At 37.3% G+C, this 20,588-nt stretch overlaps 5 protein-coding genes across 6 annotated transcripts; 1 reads left to right on the forward strand and 4 right to left on the reverse strand.

Moving 5' to 3' along the window:
- Nucleotides 1-280: 280 nt before the first annotated feature.
- LOC147281009 (P-loop containing nucleoside triphosphate hydrolases superfamily protein) lies at nt 281-4,764 on the reverse strand. The gene is made up of 13 exons (XM_086246530.1): nt 4,632-4,764; nt 4,443-4,526; nt 4,074-4,133; nt 3,578-3,720; nt 3,306-3,402; nt 2,954-3,217; nt 2,552-2,831; nt 2,242-2,403; nt 1,861-2,076; nt 1,726-1,763; nt 1,471-1,634; nt 1,272-1,385; nt 281-1,163 (listed from the first exon to the last, which is right to left on the reverse strand). The coding sequence occupies exons 1-13, from the start codon at nt 4,636-4,638 to the stop codon at nt 408-410; spliced, it is 2,385 nt and encodes a 794-aa protein (XP_086102656.1). The 5' UTR covers nt 4,639-4,764; the 3' UTR covers nt 281-407.
- A 432-nt stretch (nt 4,765-5,196) lies between these two features.
- On the forward strand, nt 5,197-8,768 carry LOC147281010 (DUF1995 domain protein, putative (DUF1995)). Of its 2 annotated transcripts, XM_086247091.1 has the most exons (9): nt 5,200-5,538; nt 5,927-6,014; nt 6,433-6,546; nt 6,942-7,024; nt 7,281-7,395; nt 7,575-7,666; nt 8,043-8,108; nt 8,310-8,403; nt 8,490-8,768. In XM_086247091.1, exons 1-9 carry the CDS (start codon nt 5,252-5,254, stop codon nt 8,598-8,600), a joined length of 1,050 nt encoding a protein of 349 aa, XP_086103217.1. In that variant the 5' UTR covers nt 5,200-5,251; the 3' UTR covers nt 8,601-8,768. The 2 variants fall into 2 exon arrangements, with proteins under 2 accessions (XP_086103218.1, XP_086103217.1); XM_086247092.1 differs by lacking the exon at nt 8,043-8,108 and having other exon boundaries at nt 5,197-5,538.
- LOC147281011 (Chaperone DnaJ-domain superfamily protein) lies at nt 8,742-10,972 on the reverse strand. The gene is made up of 7 exons (XM_086247094.1): nt 10,715-10,972; nt 10,515-10,595; nt 10,190-10,227; nt 10,023-10,102; nt 9,853-9,933; nt 9,617-9,725; nt 8,742-9,252 (listed from the first exon to the last, which is right to left on the reverse strand). The coding sequence occupies exons 1-7, from the start codon at nt 10,928-10,930 to the stop codon at nt 9,111-9,113; spliced, it is 747 nt and encodes a 248-aa protein (XP_086103220.1). The 5' UTR covers nt 10,931-10,972; the 3' UTR covers nt 8,742-9,110.
- A 539-nt stretch (nt 10,973-11,511) lies between these two features.
- On the reverse strand, nt 11,512-14,318 carry LOC147281012 (Tetratricopeptide repeat (TPR)-like superfamily protein). Its single transcript, XM_086247090.1, has one exon. The coding sequence runs from the start codon at nt 14,316-14,318 to the stop codon at nt 12,339-12,341; it is 1,980 nt and encodes a 659-aa protein (XP_086103216.1). The 3' UTR covers nt 11,512-12,338.
- A 485-nt stretch (nt 14,319-14,803) lies between these two features.
- Nucleotides 14,804-20,506, reverse strand: LOC147281013 (glycoside hydrolase family 2 protein). Its single transcript, XM_086247190.1, has 11 exons — nt 20,176-20,506; nt 19,577-19,715; nt 19,241-19,468; nt 18,971-19,029; nt 18,653-18,701; nt 18,019-18,249; nt 17,686-17,855; nt 17,390-17,594; nt 16,503-17,171; nt 16,191-16,418; nt 14,804-15,786 (listed from the first exon to the last, which is right to left on the reverse strand). The coding sequence occupies exons 1-11, from the start codon at nt 20,322-20,324 to the stop codon at nt 14,989-14,991; spliced, it is 2,925 nt and encodes a 974-aa protein (XP_086103316.1). The 5' UTR covers nt 20,325-20,506; the 3' UTR covers nt 14,804-14,988.
- Between the last annotated feature and the right edge of the window lie 82 nt (nt 20,507-20,588).

Genomic DNA, 20,588 nt, shown 5'->3' on the forward strand with positions numbered 1-20,588 from the left:
ACACCATGCTATGGTGCAACTGCAAATTTGAACCATGGTGTTTATACAAGATTTCATTTTACTTCTTTTGAATTGCCCCTTTCCATGACTAGATCCTATACAATCTCTATTTATCTAAAAAAATAAAATTAGAAAAATTCTTTTATTTTATTTTGGGTCATGATAATGAGTGTAGAAGCTTGCCCCAAAGGTGATCTTTCTGCCAATTCCATCATCATCCTAATTTGAATGCTTTGGAGGGTAAGCAAAAACCATGTAAGAGAAATATGAATGATTGGTAAGCAAGGAGCATACATTTGCAGTACTATCCCAAAGTTATCAGAAAAATAAAAAAAATTTACTGTTTCAAGGTGTTTGACAATATAGACAGTGACAATTTCTTTCATTCATTGCATCTCATTTGAAACTCAGGAAGGCAGTATCATCAACGATGGCCTTCTGTTTTTCATGCTTCTAAACTTGAGGGGACTCCAAATCACTGGTTTCCGCTGTAATGCAACAGCTGTTGCTTGCCTCGGCTTGAATGAACTACCAGCCTGTGTTGGGGGAGGACTGCCCATGAACTTACTGCTCCTCCTCATGGCAGTTGGTGTAGTTTCTGCTGCTGTCTTCAAATCAGGCATTGGAGAGAACAGCCTTGAATACCGCGCCTTTCGTGGATCCTTCATGAATGACTGTCTGCCATTGTTAAATCGAGAGGCAGAGGTGTGGAGGGGTGTTGTCATGTGAGAGTTTGGCTCAGGGCGGAGGGTAGCAATGGAGACCCGTCTCTTAGGTTGAAGAGCCTGTGTTGTTGCTGCAGGAGGTCTGACAGCAATGGAGATTCGCCTTGGCAAAATCAGGCTTTTTGGGTTTCTTGATGCTGATGTCGTTGTTGAAATGTTTTCTTTTCCATCCATCGAAGCTGGGGCAACAGAATTGCTATAGCTTGTTTTTTTGGTTGGTAAGGCAGATGGAGGGGGCAAGAAATTGGTGATTCTTCGCAGTGGCAGCCTTGATTTTGAAGGAGCCAATGGCGGCCTCTTCTCCCGAACAGTCTTCAGTGCTCCTTGTTTTAGAAATGATGATGTGGAAGACTGATGAGTAGCAGCAGCAAAAGCTCTGGTTTCCTGTTTCAGTCTGGTCTTCCTTTCCTCTGCCAATTGGTTCTCAAGGTCTCGGACCTATGGAAAAATTAAGTTGTTAATTGTAAATGAACTGTTCAAAAAATTCCACAAAAAGTTCCTTCCAAAACTCCAAACATCATCCCTTTATGTTTTCTTGTAGATTACCTTTTCTTGAAGGTTTCTGCAGATGTGTTCTCTTGCAGCAAGCCTTAACTGCATAGACTGTAAGCTATCCTGTAGTTTCTTTGTTTCCTTCTCGTCATGTTTAGCCTTTTCTGCCTGTTAAATTGGAAATCTGAATTTTTAATAATTTGAAACCAAGAGAAAAAAGGAAGTTATAGGGTTAACTTACTATATAACATACCATTTGCTTGTACTTGAGTAGCTCAGTGAGGTCTGCCTGTTTGCGAGCAGGACCACTCTCAATTCCCCTGACTCGGCTGGCAAAATTCAAGGAACATAGAGTTTCTCCAAGATCTGAGGCACTTGGGCTAATCTGGACAAACATCAAGGTTTTGCAATCTCCTCCTGCAATTCAAATTTTCAATTAACATCACTCATGTAAAACCAATTTGGAGTAGCCACTCAAATGAAGTAAAATACAACAACAAAGGCTCACCTAGAGAGCTCTGCAGCATATGAGTGAGCTTCGAATTCCTGGTTTTTAGCAAAAGAACAAAAAGTTAGATATATGTATATGGTAAGAAAATGAGATAGCTGGAGAGAGAAAGGAGTGAGAGAGAGAGAGAGAGACCTGTAAGGAACGTGGGCTGTTTTAGATGCAAGGGATGAGATAACATCACCAAGGGCAGAGAGAGATTTATTTATAAACTGAGATTCCTTCAGTCTTTCACCTTCAACTTCAATCCTCCCCACACGCTCACTACCAGCCAAGTCCACTAACCAAAGCTGACTCCTAGTCCTTTGTCTACTTATCAAGTTCTCTGCCTTAACAGTCACTCGCAACAAGCTGCAATAAACAAATTTCCACACATTACAACCATAAAAAAGGAAAATTTGATTGCCTCATTCACAACATTCAATGAATTGCATTTGCTTTTGCATTTTCACATAATCTGGTAGAGAAACAAAACTAGAATCTGAAAATGTTGATATATGGGAGCATGAACAATACCAGTGAGAACGGCTGCTGAGCTCATTAGCACTGGTAGATCCAACAGATCTGGCTCGGCTTCCAGACTTCAGCAGTTCCCACATCTCCTCAAACCCATAAACACGAGCTTCGACAAGTCCTGGCACATCTAGGGTTCCATCGGCAGCTTGCTTTATTTCCAACCTTTGTCCACATAACAGAAAATAAGTACATCTTACAGAAGCCAAATTATGTGAATATTGATACTTGATTCAAAATTTTAAATAAAAAATTTTCTAAATGCAAGGTAGCTAGGCCTATTCAGTTAATATCTAAGCAGAAGAAAACTCACTTCTTAGTTGGTTGATTGGTGTTATCTGCCAAGAGGTCCCTTATCTTCTCATTATAAACCTCCAGCATGCTAACAAATAATTCATATCTCATGAAACCACCTCTGTCTTCTGAAATCCGAAACAACTCTTCTAGAGTCCTGTAGTTAACACCCCTACTTTCGTGAGTTCCCTCCATTGTAAAAGTCTTGCCAGTTCCGGTTTGTCCATAGGCAAAAATGCACACATTATAGCCATCCAATACTGAAGTCACAATAGGTTTTGTTTGAGCAAAAACAGCCTCTGCATATTTGAAAAACTCAGGATCAATAACACACAATCTTATCTTAAAATGCTTTATCGTAACAAAATCAAGTATTGAGTAAGCCTAAGCAATAACAAAATCAGTATGAATTCCTAGATACCTTGGTTGTCCTCAGGTCTGAACACATGGTCAAACTTGAACTGCTTTTTTGAAGAATCAGAGCAAATGACCTGCAGCTCATTATCTAGGGAGGACTCAAATTCAATCACAGAATTAGATCCACTTGAGATTTCATTTTGATTCAATGGTCTACATCTGCAGAAAACCCTGATGTTTCCTTTAAGCTCAATTACTTCATTGTAAAGCCGCTTCCGCTCAGAGGACTCATCAAGGTACTTCTTCTTTAAACGTTCATGTTCAGTACCTAGAGAGCCAGAAGGAACAAACAATTACAATAAAATGGAGAATGAAAGCAGGGAAATAATCATCAGTGATCAATATAAAAGACTCACTTAGCAGCTGAAGAGTGTTTATGACTTCAGGGTCTGGAAAGGAATGTGTAGTGAGCTTGACTTGATCAGACAAGTCAGTATGTTCTTTCTTCAAATCCTGAGAGAAACAATGGAATTAGATTGGTAGCCTTAAAGGAGTTATTGATCCACAGTTGACCATGTTGGTCAATGTTTAGAATTTAAAACAAAAAGACTATGCAAATGCTTTCCATAATTTTCTAAGCTTTCCTAGTATGAAAGTGAAAGAAAATAACGCTATATTAAAAAATTACCTGAATTTTGGTACTCAAATCAACGATCTTCTGCAAAATTGGAAGGGTCTGTCCCTGATATGGAGAAGCTTCTTGAGTTCCATTTGATGCACTACTCTCATCAATCAAATCAGGATCTCCCTCAACTTGTTCTGTTGCAAAATCTGAAGTGCCTTCTAATCAGTACACACATTGCAGAAGAACTATGTATATATCTTTGTGTGTGTGTGTGTATTTTGCTGTCCAGTAGCTGAGGAAATGTTATAATTGATATGAGATTAAGAATTTGGTGCCTGACTTGAACCTATTAGGCTAAGTCTAATTTTTCAATTTCTGGAAGCTGAGACAACATAGCGAAAAGGATTCAAAACTCATCTTCTCCATTTTCTCAGCAACCAAACACGCACCAAAGAAAATCAAGAATTTATAGTTCACTACTTAGTTGACAATTTTAAAGTGAAAGTTCAGTTCCAATTGTTCTTAAATTACAAAATCAATAATTGTAAAGAATACGCACCTTTGGCTTTGTTGCCGACATCACCATCCAACTCGCTTATCACAGTCTTTAGGGTTTGATCTGGAAAAAAGATTGAATTTAATCAGAGAAGTTCCCAATTCTACATTTTCTTGGGACTGACACAATACAAATAAAATTGAAAGAAAAAATTGTAATAAACGCCTCCGGAACTCAAATTCAACATTTTCTTGTAATTTAAAAATAAAAAATAAAATGGAAAACTGAATCACATATAACACAAACCTTCCTCGGTACTAAAACAAAGTAACATTTCATTTAATTTTTAATTTCAGATTTTGGAATTAAATAAAACAAGAAGGTAAAGAAAAACGAAATCAGAAAAAAAGGAAATAAAACAAAAGCACGAACTTGTTTCGGAGGTTGAAGAAGGCTTGAAATCGTGATCTGGAACAACTTGTTCGCAGTTTTCTGGGATCATTTCCACCGTTTGATCTGAACAAAAGCATCAAAATTCCTCGTTATTACATCGTTCGCTCAACAATTTTAAAAAATTAAATAAAAAACAATAAATCATGAAAAGAGAGAAAGAGAGAGTACCGTCCATGGCTTCGAAATCGGAGCAAGATTGTGAATTCTAGAGAGAGAGAGAGAGAGAGTTAGAGAGGGAGTGAGAATGAAAGAAAAGAAGACGAAGACGAAGATCTGTGAGAGCTTGAGTGCAAGAGTCTAGAGAGAGAGAGAGAGAGGGAGAGCGGGGGTTGTGAATTTGTTTTAGGACCGTAGGTGTTTGTGAGGGTAGGGTTTTGATTGCATTCAAGTTTGAATTTTAATGAATATCAGCCGTTGATTAAAAATGGAAGTAGCTGTTTCTCTCTAACGGCTATCAAAGTCTTCTGGAGCGTTTGTATTTTTATTTTTTTTTGGCCACAGAGCGTTTTGTATATTTGGAAATTTGGAATAGCCCAAATGGGACAAACCCGACCCAACGACCAAAATTTACGACGTCTTATCGATACGCCGCCGTATTAGTGGTCGACCTCTTGAGCAAATACGAGCCAATATTCACGTCGTTTCCGAATATGGCACAACACGTGTTAGGCCTTCATTGGTTTTTTCCTGTAAAGATCTCAATCACAAAAACACTTAAAAATAAATATAAATAAAAAATCTCTGCAACTTGTACAGCTTAGGTGAGAGTCAGTGCTGTGGCTAGCTCCATGGCTTCCACATACCCAAGCTGCTTCTTTTACTTGTGCTCCAGTTCTTCAATATGCAGCTCAACCTCAACCACACGCTTGCCCTTATCTTTTTCTCACTCTATCTTTAATGGGGGCAATGGAATTTCACTGACCAAAGCTAATTGTTTTAGCTCAAGAATATGTGCCAAGTTTGACAAGTTCCAAGGTGAGCCTCCACCCCAAGACAATCTTGAAGATAAAACAACACCGCCATCTCTGCAAGCACTTCAAGAAGATGGTGAACAGGAAGAAGATGACACTGACAGGTTAAATTCTTAAAAAGACTTATTGCTAGTTTGCCTATCTTAGTGTTGCTTGTTCTCTGTCTTTCATATATGCAGCATTTTTCAAAATATATTGAACATAGAAGGGAAAAGGTTGATACCCATTTGTTTTGTGTTATGAACTAAAAAGTTTTTAGGTGCAACAGAGTAATGAATCCATTCAATTGTGTTCATTAAGCATTTGAGACCTGTTTAATTTATTTCTTATAAATTTCTATGGTTATATGTGCCTAACGGTTTAATTAAATATACTGCAAAGTTCAAGCTTGGATACACTAAGTTTATCTTTATTGTTGTTCATAATGTTGTTTGGAATTGCTTGGAGGAGTAGAGGAAAGGAATTGATGTAATTCATTTATTAATGATTCAGTTGCCTGCCTTCTGACTTGGAGGGTGCAGTCCGTCAATCAAGTGAAGCAACTGCATCATTTGTGTCTTCAGGAGGAATGAGAGCCATAGTACGTGCCATAAAAAAATGTAATCTTATTGCTATATGTTGAAATCATTTTGTACTCATTTTGTTGTTGAATAATCAGTCAAAGAGAAAGAAACTTTTATTGTTACGCAGTTTTGAGGATTAGGGAAATCTTTAGAAAAAGATGTATTAGCCAGACTTGTCACTGAAGATATATAAACATCAAATGTGCAAAAATCAGCAACACCTGTCATTTGGGAAAGTGTAAAAATGGCTTACTTAAAACTCTAAAGAATAGGAACATTGCTTTCTAATGCCCTTCTCTCATAACTGAGAAATTTTAATCAAAGAGAGGAAAGAATAAGTCAAAATGGAGGTTGCGAATTCTGATCCTGAGCATATTATCCATTATAGTTTCTTGTCTGCTCAATTTTTTTTATAAATTCATTATCTTTTCACAGGTTGAGCTTTTAATCCCCCAGCTGCAGTTTCTAGATGAAGAAGGTGCACAAGCTGAGCTCTGGGAATTGTCAAGGGTTTTCTTGGATACACTTATTGAAGAAACTGGATGTGAGGTTAGTTGGAAATGTTTCTTTAGTTATAAAAACATTAGTATATTATATTTACTCTCACAGTCACAGGTAATATAAATTATGATACAATGACTTGATACGAAAAGGAGGTTCCTCAAATCTGTTCACCTAATCTTGATCTGGATGTAACCAACAAGAGGAGAGATGAGAGAAATATATCCTATTTTTTCAACACAAAGACCTTTCTACAGTGACACATTTAAATTTTATATTACCACTTCCCATCCAAGCAACTTGTTTGATAAATTGACATTGCTTCAAAACAGCTTAAATATGAACTGTTCAGTGTGTGTTTTCCGTCTCATGCATATATAACTATGGTTTGCTTCATCCTCTATATAATCTCAGTTGATAAGTTATGCTAATTTAATCTTTAGAGAATTAAAGCCATATTTCCTGATGCTGGTGCCGCAGCACTTCTAAAATATCGGTGGAAAGATGCTGCTTTTGGATTCTCCAGGTAATGTATTCCATTCCACTAAATTTTCACTTTGATAGTCATTCTTTTCAGTTGAATCTGGCACTTCATTGTACCATGGTTGTATACCATTGGTTTGTAGTGTTTTTCCAAATTCAATGCTGTGCTGAATTTGGTTTGGTGTTATAGTTCAGTAAGTTGTATATACACATCCAAATCTCTTCATATCTCATTTCAGCTTGTGCTAATATATTAAAATCCGTGCCTTATTATACCTATTCTGTTCCATTATATCCAGTTTAAGTGACCGGAAGCCCGTACAGAGTGAAGATGAGATTGTGGTTATGGTTGTTCCAGATTATCAGATGTTAGGATATGTAGAGAAAATTGCATCTGATCTCTCAGATGATCCGGTAAACGAGTGATTCTTACTGTGGTATAGCTTCTAAAGTTAAATTTACTTGATAGCATCAAGTTGGAATATTCCATGTGGTGTTGAAATTTGCTATTTTTTGGGTCATTTTGCTTTTTCTCAACTGCACCTCAAAGTGGGAAGGATTATTTTCCTCATTTTCTTGTTGTACATTGACAGCCAAGGCCTCTCATCATGTGGAACCCGCGTCTCATCAGTGAGGATGTTGGAGTTGGATTTAATGTCCGAAAGTTAAGGCGGTACTTTCTTAGGTATGCTTTGTGATCTCTCTGCATTCATATATGGTCATTCGTTTTATTTATCTTTCTCAGTTTAGCAGTTTCTGCTGCTGTGAACTTGGTACATGTCAACTTGACATAATAGACCCCCTACAGGCCACAACTGTTGGTTAGACGAATATATTATACATTTTTACACTGTATTGGGCTTTCTACTATTTAGGCCACATCATTTGTAAGATAAGTGGCCAATTCCATTATACTTCCTCTTCCTACTTTCTATTTTGCCTTCTTGTGTGTGTGCTATGCCCCTGTTGAGATTTCTGTTCTTATCCTCAAATCCTGCCTTTTTAAAAAATAAAAAAATTTGTTATTCTTTCAACATTTTCCTTATCCAATTGTTCTACAGAACTTTTACGACCGTCTACTCAATGAGGCCTATGCCATCTGGCGCTGTATTTAGGTGTTATCCAGGGTAAGGGATTTAAACATCTTATTGAACTATTAATTTAAATTTGCTCCTATGGTCTATGGTTTGTGCTGCTAAGATCTGTTTGAGCACTATGCATAAACCAAGGCCAGAGACCATTTGAATAAACGGTTTGGGCCTTAAAGACCTAAACAATCCTACTGAATCTTCTTCTGATTGTGTTGTGTTTTCCCTGCTTATTACCAGATTATGGAAGGTCTTCTATGATGACAAGGATAGACCAAACAGATATCTGCTTGCCAAAGAGCTCATTAGCCGTCCCGATGCTGAAGATCTTGATGTTAGTTGTTGCTATCTCCTCACTTGAACAAATTTACACAATGTGTATAAACAGCAAGTTAATTGTTTTGATATGATCTTTTGCAGATGATATTTGGAAATGTGGAAGAGAAGTCAGAACAGGGCCCATCTATTTTTGATAAAGCCGCCGGGGTTTTCTCTTCACTAAACCGATTTATGAGGGTCATTACAAGATAGACTTTGTCTTCTATGATCCATCACCTTTGTCCTGTCGACTTTTCTTTGTTATTTTTGTAGCATGTATCCTACATTATATATAATGTGTATTGTAGAATATTTTACTGCACAGACCTAAGTTGATACATTATATAAAGCTCCTTAAACATAAAAAATGTTTGTAATCTGTTTTACTCGAAACTTATTTACATAAGATTAAGAGATTGGAGTTCACTGAAGTTTGAGATATTCTAATAAGTAATCACATATAATTTACAACAAAACAATAACCTAGTAATGAAAACAAACAAAAGAACACATTGCTGAGCAGAACATGGTAACCCAAGTGCTTCTGGCATAGGATTTCTTGGGAAAGGCAGTTCTGATGGTCTCTTTTACAGGCAACCATTATCAGCATTTCTGGCTTTCAATTTCTTCCTCCTATATATGGTGGCAATAGCCAGATGTTCTGTTTGACTATGAAGCCTGAAGAAACTATATTGATTAGCACATGTGCTCTAAAACCACAAGTCAAAACCAATCCACATGTTGTGTTGAAGCTTTGGGTTGCTTCTTTGGTTTTCGATACCGATTGTTCTCAAACCTGGCTTTAACTATAAGAGAATACAGAAAATCTGCCTCGGCTGAACTATCATAAGGCATGTTCAAGATACTACAAAATCAAGATAAACCACACAAAGGAAGAGTTAATGAAAAGATTAAATAAGTAAAATATGGACTAGGAACAATAAAAAGATTTTTTTTTTTCTTTTTGTTCTTGAGAAAACATTTTAAGGCAACAATCAGTAGAATGTGGCATGAGGAGTGTTCTGCTCTAACTTGCTACTGTCAAATACCATGTGAATGTGCAATTTACAAACTACTTATATATACCGAAGCAAAAGAAAGCAGGCTTCATTTTTCGCAAGGTGGTTAGTTGGTTACAAGTAGCTTTGGTGAAGATTTATCTCATTATTTGGAATCAATTTTAGCACCCAACTTCTTAACAAAAATTTCCAGGGAGTAGAAAAAACCACCTGTCAAGTAACTCCTCTAAAATAGTTCTCTGTGAAGGTGTAACATAATGAATGCAACTTCTGGGGCACTGACCAACTGCAAGCTGAACTTGGTAATCATCCCCATTTCCTAATAACATGCAAAGTAGATTTTAATCTGAAAAAATATCAAAAGAGACTAATATACTCTCAACACTATAGTATAAGCTTCATATTCTGTTCCTGTATAAGATAAAAACAAAACGAAATAAACCAACCTTGAGAAGTTGCTCTTGCAGTCCCGGTTGAAGCATAAGTGAAGGCATGTGGGGCTCTTTGTACACATGAATATGGACAACCTGCAGAGGGTTTTCAAAAAAAGTGTTGACGCCCGGACTGCTGTTTACAATTTCATCATAGAATGAATCAATGCATTTCTTAAAAGTACCTTTTCCAACACAAAGAACCTCATTAACAAAAAGATCATATGCTTCGCATTCTGGATCATCAAAGGGGTCTAAACATTCACTAAAATTCATCAACAACAGACAACAGTGAGCGGTGAGCCATTGCATCACATACTAAATCAAAAAATACACCAAACACCAAGTTTACCTTTCAATGATCTCCGACCGGCTGCAATTTGATAACATCTGCACACATTATATTAGCCACCATATCACTATTCTCAATGTTGGCAAAAATCTACACTACTTTGTTCTAGTCATGCAATAACTAGTAACTTTGTCATTGTCAAAGTCATAATGGGAATAATGTCAATTGAAAAGTCTAACAAAAGAGTAAACTTCCCAATTCATTTCTTCTTTTACAGAATAACAGAACCACAAATTGCAAAGTTATAACTTATAACAAACCCATCACAGAAACAAAATCTGGTAGAAAATAAATAAAAATGGCATCTTTAAGTAAAAGAAAATACCTCATAGGCCTGAATTACACGGCGAATCATCAAATCAGAACTCTTCCCATTCCTATTTACATCAGGATGAAACTGCTTCACCTTTTTTTTTTTTTCAATTAAAAAATTAAATGAAATAATATGAAATATATCAACTATACATCACATCATGACTGACATATTTAATTTTGTTTTTTAAAAAAGAATAATTGATATAATACTTTGGCGCGGAAAGCGGCTTTAAGCTCGGCGGCAGAGCAGGTTGGCTGGACGCCGAGAACAGCATAAGCGGAGGAAGTACCGGAGAGAGGAGCGTCCTCGCCGGTGCGCTCTCTGCAATTCGTCACTACTGTGAATTTGTGACGGTTGTGGGTTTTAACGGCTTTTCGAAATGGAAGAATTGGAGGGTTCCAACGGCACGCAGATAAACGTTCCATTTCTCTCTCTTCACTTCTATATGTGGCTCTGCTACACTGCTACTCTGTTAATGTGTGAGTGAAGTGCAGGTCCAAAACGGTGCGTTTCCATCAGGGATGAATGGCTTGTTTTTTAGAAGAAAAAATACAATTGTTTTATTTTTTTTGCTGGTCCAAAAATTGACTCCGTATATGAAAACCATTTTACGTTTGTTTCTTTCTTTTCTTTTTTTGTTGTTGTTGGGTTCCACCGTTCCACTAACTTAAGATTATATAATTGTGCTTTATGTATCAACTAGTTATTAGTCTAATAGTTTTATTCTCTACAATATCAAAAAGATTTAAGTTTGAATCCCTTTATTCACATAAAAAGCAATTTTATTTTAAAGTTAATTACAAAAAAATCAATAAAATTTTTCAGATATTCAAATTTTAATGCAGGCAAATTAAACATGACAAGAAAAATGTAGGCGAATAAAATTATAAGAACTTCCTTGTAGAACATTTTACTAGTAAATAAAGAATTATTATATAATAAAGTCCTGGACTTTATAATTTTATATATATAGGGAAATATATATATATATATACATATTGTGCATCTCAACTAGTAAACAATATTTTTTGGAAAGAAAAAAAGTGAAATAATATTGTAACATACAAGTGTGAATCTTGCAAGTCCCATGTTACTAGTAGAAGTTTCACTATCTTCTTCAAGTCCCACTTGGAGCTTCAAATCCCATTTATTTCCAGACATTTTTTTAACCTCTGCACAACAAAAGACATAAGGGGTCGTTTTTGTGGATTCTCTTCTGTACACATCATCCCCACATCAAGCATTTGAATGCTGCATTGCTGAAGCTTTTCTAAAGAATCATGTGTGCCTCTTGAGTATGCCTCCTGCTTTAGTGTGGTGTCAACAACATCCAGAATCTGGCCTGGAGGTGCAGAACTCACCCACTTCCTCAGATCAACCCCATCTGAAAACAAATTACTTGTGGGCCTTTTTCGTGTTATCATCTCAAGCAGCATCACACCAAAGCTGATACCTCAATTCCCTGTCCATATTCTAAAGCCTAGGGACCACATCATTAAACCTCTTCTGGTAGCCAACTAACCTTGGCCCTTGATAGTAATTTCATGGTCATATCAGTTGTTGAAAGCCATAGCTGAGGCAGCTTTTGAAAGCCACATAATTTGATTCAATGTTTCATACTTACCGCTCAAATCTTCGGTTGTTCAAAAATCCTTAGAAACAGAAATTTATATTCATAAACAAGTAACATATCCACATGAAAAAGTTCAACAGTTCGACTTCTACGAGGATAAATTAAACAGAGAAAATTTGTATAATATAGGAATCCTTCTCCAATTTTGGTCTACAAATACAATCCTTGATTCTTGTAAGCTTGCAATAAAGAATTGGCTACTATCTCTTTTCATCTTGATCCAAATAATAGAGTATACACCTCTCATCTGGTACATATCCTTCATCTGTCATAGGTCTAAACAATTCTGCTAAAACCCTATGAATGCTCTCTGCTTGTGGATGCAGTCTATCCCCAACAACAAAGCTCTGGACTTCCTTTTCAATCTCAATCCAACTAATACCTGTTTCTTTTGCTACCCCCATCTCCTTCATCCCCTTAATAGTCCTTGCTCTCTCCTTCCACCTTCCTTCAGAAGAATATATATTAGCAAGCAAAACATATGGTGCGGGGCTCTCAGGTGCTGCCAAAAACAACTGATCTGCTGCATATTTACCAATCTCCGAATCACCATGAAAGCTACAAGCACCAAGCAATGCTTGCCAAACAAGTACACCAGGATTCTCAGGTAGTCCCTCAATGAAATTTTTTGCCTCAGTGAGAAGTCCTGCCCGACCTAACATGTCAACAACACAAGCACAGTGTTCTGGCCTTGGACTCATCCCATAAACTTCATTCATGGAATTCAAGAGCTCCATGCCCCTTTCAACGAAGCCAGCATGGCTACAAGCATGAAGTAGAGACAGAAATGTAACATCTGTTGGTCGTACCCCTTCCAATTTCATCTCTTCATACAATTGTAATGCTTTGGAGCCATCTCCATGACGGGCAAAAGCTGCAATCATGGAATTCCATGAAATTGAGTTCCTTTGAGGCATCCGACTGAACAATTTGACCGAATCCTCCAACTCTCCACACTTGGAGTACATATTTATGAGCCCATTGCTGACGAAAGAGTTATAACCAAAATTTTTTTTGATAATTAAAGAATGGAGTTGCTTCCCTAGACCTAAAGAAGTATCAATACCATATACACCAAGAACTGCTGAAACCATGTTTGGGTCAATTTCAATTCCTGCCTTCATCATCTTCACAAAAATTTGGATCGCTTCATTCTCCAACCCATTTTGTGCAAATCCCACAAGGATAACAGTCATGGAAACCTCATCAAGTTCTTTTGTGGACTCAAAAATTCGCCACGCATCTTCCATGCCACCACATTTTGAATACATGTCCATTAGTGCACTCTCAATGCACAAATCTGATTGAATTCCCAATTTCCATACAAGTCCATGAATTTGACGCCCTACACTTACTGCCTGCAAACCAGAACATGCCATGAGTGAGCCTAAATAAGTCATAGAATTTGGATCCACCACTCCACTACGCATTTCCAAAAACAATTCCAAACTTTCTGCATAGAATTCATTTTGTGCAAGGCCCGAAATCATTGCCGTCCATGTAATCACATTCCTCTCAAACATCTCATCGAAAACCCGTCTTCCTGAACGAAAACACCCACATTTACAATACGATGTTATCAAAGCATTCCCCACTGCAGTTTCCCGCTCATATCCATTCAAAACCACTAAACCATGCATCATCTTATTCAAGTAACAAAACTCCGGCCCATCCAAAGCTGCTATAATCGAAGTCAAAGTTGCTTTATCAAATGGATAAAAATCCGATTCACGCATTTTCTTAAATTTCCCAAAACCAATATCAAACTCCCCATTCCTTATAAACCCAGATATCATTATATTCCAGGAAACTGTATCTTTAACACGCATATTGTCAAACAGCTTAACTGCATGAGATATTTCACCGCATTTGAAGTACATTGACAGTAAAGAATTCCAAACAACGAGGACATTACGATAATTATCTTGATTCTCAGGGTCAGCAAATTCAGGGTTCTTGATGATAGAGGCATGGAGAGAAGAACCCAAGTGAAAGTTACCGTCTTTTCCACAAAGAGAGAGAAGCAGGCTTATGTCTACATGGTTAAGGACAAATCTTGAGGCTTCTGAAGTGGGGTTTTGGTGGACCTTGTTTTTGAAGGGAGAGATTAGAGAGGAAGCCCAAGAGGACAAGTACCAAGAGTTGAGGTGCTGAAAATGAAAGACCCATCTGGATTTCATTTTCATCCATGAAAATGGGACACGGAGACCAACTAAACTGCTCTGGTTTTCTTTGAAGTACGAGAATAGGTAAAAGTTCGTAATGTTTTTCAGTTTTCGGCTTGAAATTCAGGCTACATAGCACAGAGTCACAGACTAACGGTGTCTGTATTGGGCATTTGGGCCTATTAGCCTAATATTTGGGGGCCCACATCTGCAAGCAAATGACATCGTCTGCCAGTATTAGCCCAATAACGTAAAGCATGCGGCCCGTTATAGTGGTACACTTTCTTAGCAGTTTCTTGCATCAAAATTTTTTGGTGCACAATTCGTGTAATGCCGACATTGTGTTAATACGTGAATAAGATAAAACTTTAAATTTTAAACCCTGATCCTAACATACTTTATTAATGATTATATAGCTTCTACTTTGGCATGACACATGACATAGTGTAACTATTACAAACAAACAAGAATTTTCCATACATATAGGGGAAACACCTGAAGGAACACTGAGTGAGAAAACTATCTCTCAATTTATATCTTTGTTTTATTCCAACCACTAATAATAATCACGTGTAAAAGTTGGACCTTGTTCCCTAACACTGGCCTTCGCTTGATGAGCAAGAGCTATTCTGTAAATTCAACTATTACAAACAGCAAAGACAAAAGAAGACAATTTTTAACCAGCTCAATGGACTCTATGGGCCCCATGGTAATTCCATCCCTGAAGAGTAACTCGGGGGGTGACACCAGGAGGGACCTCAAAAGTGATCTTGATGGGCATAGCCTCACCTGGCACCAGTGAAAAATAGTTGTCCGAGTAATGAACAGGAAGAATTCTTGTGTCTTCTCCTTCCTTATGGTCCTTCTTTAATCCATGAACAGAAAAGTTGAGGAAGAAAGCAACACCTACATCAGCGCCACTGATTTCAGCAACCCTCAAACCATCACTCTCCTTTGCAAAATGTCTGTATATTTTCTGAAACAAGCCAACTTCATGTTTTTCTTCTGCTCCATCATGTACAGGCTCCACCGAGGCTGTATCAAAATCACCATCACCTTGTTTAGTAGTGAAATTGTTCCGATGGGTTAAAATTTTAGGCTCTGGATTTGTAGATGTGTTCTGCACACGCACGTGCATTTCATAGGTGGTTCCTTTGATGAAGACCTTGGATATGATCTTGAGTGGTACTCTTTTCTTTCTGTATGGTTCTAACAATTTGTAATCCCCACCAGACAGATGCAGCCAGTAAAAGTTCCTGGATATAATGCGATAATCTGACATGTGATACAGTTTGAGAAGAAGAAAGTAGACTGGCTTTGGGTGTTTAGATTTTGGATATTTCATCTCAGCAACGGGTACTGTTTTTTTTGGTGGTATCGACAGCTTTTCATGAACTTTGTAGTATGGACATGTTCCTTCCAGATCCCACACTGAGGCTTCTAAAGCAATGTCAGATAGTTCCTCTGAGGTAGTGTTGACGACCTGTTTCAAGCAGGAAGAGAAAATGACAGCAAAATCTCAAACCATGTTTTGTACCATGTTAACTGTAACATCATAGTGTAAGAGAGAATGTGTTCCTTATGTAAGGGCCTCTTTTTCCCATTTTTTTTTTTTTTTCTAACAGGAAAAGTTTTCAACAATTGCTCCTTCAGAGATTTGACTACATTAAGAAGAAGAAATCAGAGCATATTTGCACGTCACTAATTAGTCTGATTATGATTTTGTTAATTACAATGAATTTGGATTCTACTTCATTACATAAGTGATTTAGGAAAATGGATCATTGGACATTAGTTATATCACGCTTTACATTCTAAGTGAAGATATTATTGATTTCAACATTGCAACGTAAATAAAAGTTGATTTGTTATGACACTACAACTTACCTCTAGAAGATATGTAGCCAAGTTAAGCTGGACATGGATTGGCTCCGCAGCACAGCGACAGCCATAGAAACCTGCTGTTTGGTCAAGAAGGTGATCATAAAATTGACCTCTAAGACCTGTCCATGGATTCTGTGTTTTCCAAATTAAAACACCGGTGTATTTACTCCACATACGGGAAGTCCAACCCTCCAGTAGAGCTCTATACTGAATGTAGTTAACAAGTTGAGCCTGAGGTTATTTAAAGTTAGTCAAATATTCAAAACAGAGATAGAGTCCAACGTGCACCCTCAATAATAAAAAGATTTTTTTTACCTTTAAGCAAAAATCATCAAGATCCTTTGGGGACCCATAAAGTAAAATCTGGTCATGAACCTTGCCTGGTTTTGAATAAGGGATGTATTTATGGTATTCCCAGATAGGGTTTGGAACTTCTTCGTAATAATCAGAAACCTTCTTAAACAAAGGAATCTGCCATCCTTCTTTAGGCATTGTGGCTCTGATGGTAGCTGCAACAGGCATCCCTACAGAACCAACCTCGGGATTGAACCCATATTTGTAAAAATCATCCTTAAAGAAGTCTTCAGGATATTGAATTTCATAAGGGCCATCAGTGAAGTCCCCCTTTCCATTTGCAAACCCATCCCACATGGATCCTTGGATGTAAATGCGTGTACCATCAAGATATTGGCTTGGATCCCTCAACACTGGGGACAAATCTTCAACAGACTTGCCGCTTTCATTTAATAAGCTTTCAAAATATGGATGGAGCGTGAGGTCCTGTTTCAAAGCTGTGTTGATGTCATCTGGTGGAATTTGCTCATTCCCACCAACCCAAAGGGCAAGACTGGGATGGTTCCTGAGCAGCTTGACAGTATCTCTTGCACATAGCAAGAAAAGATCATGGTCCAGTGGACCATTTGGATTTGATACTGGGACACCTCGTCCATCGACATCTCCAGTAATCCAAAATTCTTGCCAGACCTATATATATAAACCAGAGGCAGAGCAGTATAGATCAGATTCACCCAACTAATTCCTTGTCCCATAAACTTTTAAATTTTATGCATTCAAGTCTTTACAACCAAAACTTCACAAGTCTACTTAGCCCTCCTTCCCCAATCAAACCTAGCTAAACATGCACAAATGAAAGCAAGAGCAGTGAATATAGATAGAGGTTGAGAGATAGAATTATAGCTTACCAACAGCCCATAAATGTCACAATAATGATAAAATTCTGGCCTCTCAGCCAGTCCACCACCCCAACAACGGATCATGTTAAAATTCATATCTGCATGAAACTTGATGTCTGTTCTGTAACGCTTTTTTGAAAGTCGTAGGAGGCCATCTGACAATATCCAATTACCACCACGAATAAAAATAGGCTGACCATTGACCTTGAACAACCTGATGAGCAGAATGTACAGGTAATAGAGTTAACATGTTCAACACTCACATAAATAATAAGCATATATAAAATTTTAAGTATATAACATACCTTCCACCAGTGGCAGTATCAATGTGGCTCTCAATTTTGCGGAATCCAAATAATTGGCTCCACAAATCAGACTCTCCATATCCCTTTACATCAACAGTAACAGCAACATGGTACAAGGATTGCTTTCCCATACCATTTGGCCACCATAAATTGGGCTTGTAGAAAAAGAGCTGCCAAATTATACTATTTAGCACTGAATATATAAGTACTGAAAGCTAAACCTAATAAACGGAACCAATTGAATACAAGATAAACAGATGCTGCAGAGAGCTTTTAGAAACAAGTATTATTTTCTGCTAACATAAAAAAATGCATACTATATTTGTCACAGACCTCGGGAAAAGTATATTGCACCCGTGACCCAGCAGGGATTGACAGATGTTGAGTCTGAAGATGCTCTACTAAACAAAAGTTTCCTTCAAGTTCTGTTGTTACTTGGATATTCAATGAACACTCAGCGACCCAGGTACTTTTATTTTCCAACTCAGTTGTAGCATGCAAATACACCCTCTTGTAATTGTCAAAAAATGATGAAACCAAGTGGGGATCAATTATTTTTACTGGCTGCACCAAAATGGGAATGAGTCAGAAAAAAAAAAAAAAAAAAAAAAAAGAACATTTAAGTTATTAATAAATAGCACAATTTCACTAAATATTGGCCTCTGAAAATAAAAGTTGCTTGATCAAATATAGGAACCGTGTGAAATACATGAAGTTAATAGAGGATCTTCCTAATACATCTCATAATAAATGCATATACTATAGAAATTAAAGTCAATAATGACAAAATACATGGAGATCCACAACTTTCATTGAACCTCAACATAAATGATAATTCAAATTATCTGCCCCTAAAGATAAAATTTAATATATTTCCCAACAAGATGAAATTCAATTTATCATTACACGGACAGTATCACATGGAAAATTCTATGACAGGAAGTGAAGCATTAAGATTAAAACTCACCCCTGTTACAGAAACTGACACCTCATCCCATATGCCTGTGTTTCTATCCCTGTACCAATATACAAGTGAATTACATCAAAATTGTTTTTTGTGCTGATAAGATATATATATATATATATATATATATATATATATATAACAATATCTGAAGATTCTGATCTGGTAGACAAGCAAATTGATCTGAGAAGAAAACTCCTAGATCAAATTACATTAAAAGATAAACCAGAGAATACATGAAAATTATTTTTTTATCGTGAATTTGTGATCATAATATACTAAATAAAACACTCAGAAGTCTCAATAGTAAAACATAGTCACCTTATAGGACACATCCAATCCCAACCCTCCACATATTGTGTAGCTACATCTTTCCCAATCTGAAATAAAAGTTAAAAAATTATAATTATAATAATCTTAGGTTGCACATTGCATACGTTTTAGAATTAACTCTTTGGAAGCCATCATCACTCTTGCATGAAATCCAATATCTTAATGTAGTTCTGAAAACAATATTCAGTAGAAGGATAACATTTTGAGAAAAAAAAAATGAAGAAGAATGTAATCTACAGGTTTTATGGATATATGTACCTCATGATCACCACCTTGCCCACCCTCAGGAGGAATACTCCCGGGATGATCTGGGGGGTAAACAAGCACAGCAAGCAAGTTTTGACCATCAGGATGCACTATATCAGTGACATCAAGAGAATGCCTTCGAAACATCCCTTTTGGCAGGACCTTTTTATGCCCATTTAAATATACCTCTGCAGAGTAATTGATCGCACGGAAATTCAGATCCAGGTGCTGATTACCTGACTGAAAAGGGTCAAGTATTTAGAGCAAGGGAAAAAAGGTAACATTGAGAATAAGCTTAAAATTCAATTCAACTTCAAAGTGCTTTTTTCATTTGAATGTATCACGTACCAGCTTACACTGAAAAGTTGTAAAGAACCAGAATGTGTAGTACTCCCTCCCGGAATCAGCAATATCTAAGATAGACGTGTTTTCCAGACCATAGAACGGATTGGGTACAACCTTGTTCTTCACCAAGGTTGCCAAAACACTGTCCATTAAATCATGATAATTATCAGTTAAACTATGATTCAAGATGTAGATTTTCATTCGTTTGTCCTTTCAGTGATTTTGCTCTACAATGCAAGTATCGAATCTGAGTCAGAATTCCTGAAACATCTAACATTTGAAATAATATTGAAATACAGGAGCTCCAGAACCCAAAAATGCCCATAATTCAATTTGGCTCCAGACGTCTGCATACTACATTATCTAAAAATAGAAACAAGTTCAAAACCAATTCTACCAATGAGTTACAAACTTACAATTCTCAAGCACTGTATCAAAATAATTCCATAAATTTTGATGTCAAGCAAACGCATTCAAGAACTTACAGCACTGAAATTAACTTTAAACCCAGACCCACATGATGAAAACTCAAAATTTGGATCAAATTAAACCACATTCACTGACACAGATAGAAATGAGAGAGAGAGAGAGAGAGAGATTACGTTCCGGGAACAACGGCCTCCATCCAAGGAGAGGTGGAGCCAATGGAGGGAGGGTGGGTGGTGGTGAGCTGGGTCCCAGTGAGATGGACCTCGGTGGACCTCGCGGCGAGCCACCCGGATTCCAGCGTCGTCTTCCCTATCGCCGCCATTGAACCCTAGCTAGATCACCTCAAACACTTTCCAACTCCGAACTCAGAACTCAGAAATGAGAGCTCAGCAGAGTGCTTCTCTGTTTGTCAGTGTTGTGGGACAGAGGCTCCGACTAGGAGCGACCAAGATGGGCCATTTCGCGACAAGAATGGGCGATTTTGGACGATCCTTAATTACGATGTGTCTGGTTGTTTCTTACGGCCGATATTTCCATGTGATACAGTTATATCTCTTTAATTTCCACAACTACATTTTGATTTTAC

This window comes from Dryas octopetala, chromosome 6 (genome assembly GCF_963921425.1).
Source record: "Dryas octopetala chromosome 6, drDryOcto1.1, whole genome shotgun sequence".
NCBI classification, from domain to species: domain Eukaryota; kingdom Viridiplantae; phylum Streptophyta; class Magnoliopsida; order Rosales; family Rosaceae; genus Dryas; species Dryas octopetala.

Coding starts and splice junctions, on each gene's coding strand:
- LOC147281009 (XM_086246530.1), bottom strand. Junction 3,403..3,577: donor ATTTGAGTACCAAAATTCAG/GTAATTTTTTAA, acceptor TGTTTCTCTCAG/GATTTGAAGAAAGAACATAC. Junction 1,635..1,725: donor TATGCTGCAGAGCTCTCTAG/GTGAGCCTTTGT, acceptor TTTGAATTGCAG/GAGGAGATTGCAAAACCTTG.
- LOC147281010 (XM_086247091.1), top strand. CDS start 5,252: ATGGCTTCCACATACCCAAGCTGCTTCTTTTACTTGTGCTCCAGTTCT. Junction 6,015..6,432: donor CAGGAGGAATGAGAGCCATA/GTACGTGCCATA, acceptor ATCTTTTCACAG/GTTGAGCTTTTAATCCCCCA. Junction 6,547..6,941: donor TTGAAGAAACTGGATGTGAG/GTTAGTTGGAAA, acceptor TTTAATCTTTAG/AGAATTAAAGCCATATTTCC.
- LOC147281011 (XM_086247094.1), bottom strand. CDS start 10,930: ATGGAACGTTTATCTGCGTGCCGTTGGAACCCTCCAATTCTTCCATTT. Junction 10,596..10,714: donor AAGCCGCTTTCCGCGCCAAA/GTATTATATCAA, acceptor AAAAAAAAAAAG/GTGAAGCAGTTTCATCCTGA. Junction 9,726..9,852: donor TGCAAGAGCAACTTCTCAAG/GTTGGTTTATTT, acceptor GCATGTTATTAG/GAAATGGGGATGATTACCAA.
- LOC147281012 (XM_086247090.1), bottom strand. CDS start 14,318: ATGAAATCCAGATGGGTCTTTCATTTTCAGCACCTCAACTCTTGGTAC.
- LOC147281013 (XM_086247190.1), bottom strand. CDS start 20,324: ATGGCGGCGATAGGGAAGACGACGCTGGAATCCGGGTGGCTCGCCGCG. Junction 18,702..18,970: donor GATTGGATGTGTCCTATAAG/GTGACTATGTTT, acceptor ATATTGGTACAG/GGATAGAAACACAGGCATAT. Junction 17,172..17,389: donor GTGACATTTATGGGCTGTTG/GTAAGCTATAAT, acceptor TTATATATATAG/GTCTGGCAAGAATTTTGGAT.